Source organism: Epinephelus moara, chromosome 23 (genome assembly GCF_006386435.1).
Source record: "Epinephelus moara isolate mb chromosome 23, YSFRI_EMoa_1.0, whole genome shotgun sequence".
In the NCBI taxonomy this organism is placed as follows: Eukaryota; Metazoa; Chordata; class Actinopteri; order Perciformes; family Serranidae; genus Epinephelus; species Epinephelus moara.
Window position 1 is genome coordinate 24,119,783 of NC_065528.1, and position 5,908 is coordinate 24,125,690.

A 5,908-nucleotide genomic window follows, 5' to 3' on the forward strand; every position below is an offset into this window, starting at 1 on the left:
TTTTGCACTGTTGGTGCAACATTTTGTGCGAAGGTGGTGCATGTTTTGTGCTTCAGTGGCTCGTAGGGACATTTTCTCACCTTTAAGTTGCTTAAAAAGTTTAATTAAGTTATGCTTATAGTGGTAGGGGGCTTGTGGATGACTTTGAAAAACTCACTGGAGTTGTCTGAAGCATCTTTTCGGAAGTATTGTTGCATCAGAGATGCTTCTGCACAAACTTCACTCTTGTTTTTGGGCGTAAAATGAAAAAATGCTGTAGTTTTGGTGTAAAAATAGAGCAGCCCCAAAGTGAGAGAGTAAGAGAAATCATTCATTGTGTCCTGGTGTTTAATGCCATTACGCTGGACCCATACAGAGCCCAGAGTTGAACATGGGACAACCCCCATCCGCATACCTCAACGCGAAAAAGCCCCGTGGAAAGACACGACGCGCTCACTGATACGCTGCTGGTCCAGCCAGTGGGCCTGGACTGGAAACCCTCTCCATCCACGACTGCAAACCCCAGCAGCTCTCACACCATACACACACACTGCGAGCTCCCACTGACCATGACTGCGAAAAACCGACACAAGAGCAACTCCAGCGAGAAGAGCGCCGCATCCAGCCAGGAGGATGCGTCGAAGAAAAGCCAGAAGAGCACCAGTAACGGGGTGAGTGGCCCCGCACCTCAGGGGCCACGATCAGGGAGCTGCCTCGGGCTCGTCGCCACCGCCGTGTTTTACATCGCGTTAATAGGCGCCGCTGGGTTTGGGGCTTTTCATTTACAGCAAGTTGTGGAGGAAATTCGAGAGACGAGCTCCAGGCATGAGGAGAGCGCACGGCAGAGCGCAGAGCTGAGCGTGAAAATGGAGAGTGTCGTTCAACAGGTAGGTGGAAAATGATATGAATCAATGGGGAGTCGCATCAAAATGAGTGTGGGTGACATTCCCAAACTTTTTCACGACTCACAGTGTAATACAAACTATACACAGTCAATGCATATCATTGTTTTTGTTAGACATTACATAACCTTGCATACAGTTGTTGTACTGGATGTACTGATGGGGGTTGGGTAGGTTTGGTGATGCATTAAGTGACCTTTCATTCAGCAAACCTTCCATAACTCCAAATAAAAGTTTATAACCTTACAATAAACAAGTATTTCTGCACTATTTTATGTTTTAAATGTTTAGTTTTGTGCGGGAACGACAGATAAAAGCCGTTGCTGGTTGTTAAACTGCACCATTAAGATAAGGATGAGCTCACTTTAGGGAAAAGGGCACACTCCCTTTGTTTTACAGAACAGAAATATGCAGCTCCACCTTGGCAATAAAGGTGCTGGGAGCATCAATGAAAATACTTCCACACACTTACATCTATGAAGTGCTTCTCTTTATTCTGAGCTCTCAGTCTATCAGACTCTAACCAATCTAGGAACCAATCCTAATCAAATCACTGGCAATATGCAACACCTATGCACAATATTGGTGGTATAAGCTTGCCATCTTGGGAATTGTAGTCTTTTAAGTACTGAATGGAGTAGTGTGAAGCATAAAAATGGAAGCCATACAAAGCCATAAAATACAAAAAGAGGTGAGATGTTTGTTTTTCGTATAGATTTGGGGATGTCTCTTCAGGGTATGGTGCAATTATAAGGTGTTTCCTGGTTAGTTTTTCTGTATTCAATGTGTTCCAACACCTTTTTTCTCACTTTGGATTTAAGCTTCTATTGTATGCTTCAGTACTTACAGCAAAAACTACAATTCCCAAGAGGTCAAGCTTCTACCATCTGTGTTGTGTTCAGGTGTGTTGCATAATGCCAATAAGAAGAATGGGATTGGTTACTTTATGTCCATTGTTGAGTCATGTATGCCCTGAGTAAAGTGAAATAATTTTTTATTCCTTTTTGCAGGAATAAAAAAGAGCCCATGTTCAGTGTCATTGCGTGCAAACTTGAGTATCTACCAGCTGTTATAACTGAGTCCGCTCTTGTTTTATTCATTCTCTCCTCACTTCCTGGATATAACTGTGTATAAATAACCAGTTTGATCTGTACTCAGGATGTGCTGCTGCTGCTGGCGTTTTACACATATTTACCCCCACTTATGTTCCTATTGTGATGACACAACTGTACCTATGCAAATATACTGGTGAAACATGTTTGTTGCGTTCGTCTACTTTGGGTGGGAGCTCCTTTGTACCCAAAAGTACACGTAATAGTGACACAGAGGAGTGATAATTGCATTGTAAATATTTGCCAAGGTTCACACACCACAACCATAATAAAAGTGTATCATTTATTTTTTCCCCACCAGAAAAGTACAACATTACTCTTTTCAAATACAGAAAAAGCTAGTAAGTGGACCTTTAGTAAAGACACTGTACAAGAAATGTTTTACCTTACAGTTTTAGTTTCATCCTAATGTATTATTGTCCTTCCTGCTCTTTTGATGAAGTTATTAACTGTTTAACATTGTTTAATAGGCCACGTTTGTAAATGTTTTAGATACTCATGCAGGAAAACAGTCCTTGAGGTGCTCAAGGGATTACGGCGCCGAGATTGATAAGATTTATATTGTTAATTATCCTGTCCAGAGATAATTAAGATTCAGATAAAATTCAACACCCTTGTTGTGAAGCTCTGTCTCTACGCAGTGAATAAAACTCATCTGAACCAGCTACACTTTTTTACTTCAACAATACTTTTGCCACCCTGTTTCTACGGTCAGAAATTGACTTCTATGCTCATGGAATTTGTCCATACACTTTCAAATATCACATTTATTGACTATGCAGCAAAATATATTTTAACTCTCTGTATGTTGAGTATGTGAGCAAAGTGGTGCGATGTCTTTCAAAAACATGGGACAAAAAGGCGACAAGCAACTTTATAAGAAACTATCCATAAATTGCAACAAAAAAAAATAGATTTAGAAAAAAGCTAGACAAAAAAACTATTTCTAATTATTATTATAAGTAGTAGTAGTAGTATTTTTTTAAATGATGTAACAGAATTTCTTATTCTTATTATTAATATACATTTTTATAATTATTTTTACTAATTTTCTTGTTTCTATTTCCTCTTTTTTGCTAATTCTTTCTTTCTTTCTTCTACTTTCATCGCTCACTGCCTTCTTCCCATGTTTTTAAAAGAAATCAAGCCAATTTTGTGAGGTTCCAAAGGGCATGCAAACTATACCCTTTAGCATATTCAGTAGGTGTAATATTTGAAAGTTTAAAGGCAAATAGCAAAATTGAAAGGACAGTGGAAGTTCATGCTTGACCTTAGGAATAGTAGTTATAGTAGTCATATGACATATTGTTGAGTTGAGGTCCACTTGCAAGCATTTTTCCTGAGCTTTCAACCACATCGCATGGTCTTCATCAGTAAAAGGGTGTGTCTGTTGTTTGACTGAGCCCACACCGTTACAACTGGGACAATTCGATTCACTCAGAAGCTTGGTGGGGATCTGTAATTTTCAGTTACAGCAGCCCAGATTATTATGGCATGGATTCATCTTTTAATTCATTTTTTAATTGCTTGTAAAATAGTGCATGTAGCTGCCGTTATCTGGAAAAAGATCTGGCTCCGCCCCTGGAGTGCATTATAATGTATTAGTGTTAAATATGGATGTCATAACATGGATGACGTTGCACACTAATGCTGTATGTTTTCCTGTCTTGTTGCACAGGTGGAGTCTCTGAGGAGTGTCGTGGACGGGCTGGAGTCATCACTGGGCATCACACGGGTGGAGCTGGAGGGCGCCGTCAGCAGGATGAAGAGGGGCGAGGTGGAAACGAGGAGGGTGGAGGAAGCCCTTCAGAAGCTCCAGAACGATCTACTCAGGGACCTTTCAGAGGGCATTAATGAGGTGAAGGAGGCCCGAGAGAGGGACTTCTCCTCTCTGGAGAAGACTGTGGAGGAGCGTCTGGCTGAGGTCAGTCAGTCCATCAAAGCCAGCGTGGCGGAGTTCACTGAAGCTCAGGGTGAAGCTCAGAGCCAGCTGGCTGATCTCAAGTCCCGCCTGGGTGACATGGAGGACCCTGCGCGCATCAAAGAGGAGCTCTCCGCTATTGTCGATGCTGTGGCTGAAATCAAAACATCCAAACAGGCTGCTGATGCCTCAGCTGATTCATTTAGGGAGCAGGTAGGCGCTGTGAGGTCAGAGCTCCAGACGCGAAACCAGGAAGTTGCCTCACTGTCACAGGAAGTTGAAACAATGAGGTCAGTAGTGCAAGAGAATGTCGGGAGTCTGAGGCAGGCGCTGTCTACAGCAGAGGCTGATGTCCAGGCCCTCAAGGACAAAAGCATGACACTGGAGAGCAGCGTGGAGCAGACCACTGATGCTGTCCGTGACGTAGAGAAGCAGGTGAATGCAGTAGCCGCCCAGGCCCTGAAAAAATCAGACGAGCTGGAAGCCAGAGTTAAAACCACGGAGGAGAGCGGAGATTCACTGTCAGCATCAGTATCAGACATCACCTCCAAAGTGGAGTCACTATTCGCCAAATACGACACCCATGAAAGCACCCTGTCTGCGCAGGGTCAGGCCGTGGAGAAAGTCAAAACCGGCTTGGAGCAGGAGATGGAGGCACTGAAGAGCAGTTTTGGGGAGCTCCAGTCCAACATGGCCGCTCTGAGTGGCGGCCAGACCAAGCTGTTGTCGAAGGACTCCAGCCTGGGTCAGCAGGTGGTGGACTTGGAGAAGAGGCTCGTCACTCTGGAGGAAAGCAGCAGCAACATGAAACCAGAGCAGATACAGAGCATAAAAAGCATGGTAGCTGAGCTGGAGAGCAAAGCAGCTAAGCTAGAAGGCCACGACCAGGCTATAGCTGCTCTGCAGAAAGCTGTGAGGAGGTTAGAACGGATAGAGGAGGGCCTCATATTTGGTTGATGTCATGATGTTGCACATTTTAGTAGAAAAGTAGCCGACGTGAGGCGTTAGATCAGGAGAGACGGGGCAGGGCTGTACTGCTGATCTGTGAATTAAAATCCACACTCATTCTGCACTGTAGTTCTTTTTTCTAATATTTGTTTTGTTCAGTTTTCTGTGCCAAGGTTGTTTGTTAAAACCAACAAATGCAATAATGAGCTCTTTTGAGCATTTATTTGTTTACTCAGTACGTTTGTTTTTTACAAGAATAAAAACTCTTGTTGACCTAAAGCTGTGACGGATTATTTCATGGTGTGACTTTGATTTGTTGCTTTGCTTTAGCTGCTTTTATTGTGTGGGTGGGAATGAAAATGTACACACATTCATAGGCGTAATTTACCCCAGGGTGGCTAAAATCCCATTAAACCCCAAACAGAAATTCCATCTCCATCTCATAATTCGAATACACCAAATAATTCAGAATGTATCGAGTAAATTTCACATGAAGCTCATTTCATTAAGCAGCACCACATTATTTACAATCAGTGACAGGACATGTAAAACTCAGTCTTTGTAGAGAGATGAGCTCTTACAAATACACACAGCAGTGACAGATAACCTGTAATTTCCCTCTTTTGATGTTTACTTTTGAGTCTCTTCCAGATGTTCTGCAGGAATGCAATTACTTGTTGAACACCTGAGGCTGTAGTTGTGTTTTGCTGGAAGGCGTTTGGATGCTAATGAAACCTTGAAGAAATGGAGAAGGGCTGGCAGATGCAAAGAACTGCTCTTATTACATAGTTTTGGTAAAAAAGAAAAAGAAAAAAAAAAGTCAAATCTTGAAATATCGTAATGGGGTAAAAGTGAAAACGTACAATATACACTGAACAAAAATATAAACGCAACACTTTTGTTTTTGCTCCCATTTTTCATGAGCTGAACTCAAAGATCTAAAACTTTTTCTACATACACAAAAGACCATTTCCCCTCAAATATTGTTCACAAATCTGTCTAAATCTGTGTTAGTGAGCACTTCTCCTTTGCCGAGATAATCCATC

The 5,908-nt window shown here is 42.2% G+C and overlaps 1 protein-coding gene across 1 annotated transcript; it reads left to right on the forward strand.

Annotated features, from left to right (window-relative positions):
- The first annotated feature begins 432 nt into the window (after positions 1-432).
- On the forward strand, positions 433-5,141 carry ckap4 (cytoskeleton associated protein 4). Its single transcript, XM_050036587.1, has 2 exons — positions 433-866; positions 3,672-5,141. Exons 1-2 carry the CDS (start codon positions 549-551, stop codon positions 4,869-4,871), a joined length of 1,518 nt encoding a protein of 505 aa, XP_049892544.1. The 5' UTR covers positions 433-548; the 3' UTR covers positions 4,872-5,141.
- Positions 5,142-5,908: the final 767 nt, after the last annotated feature.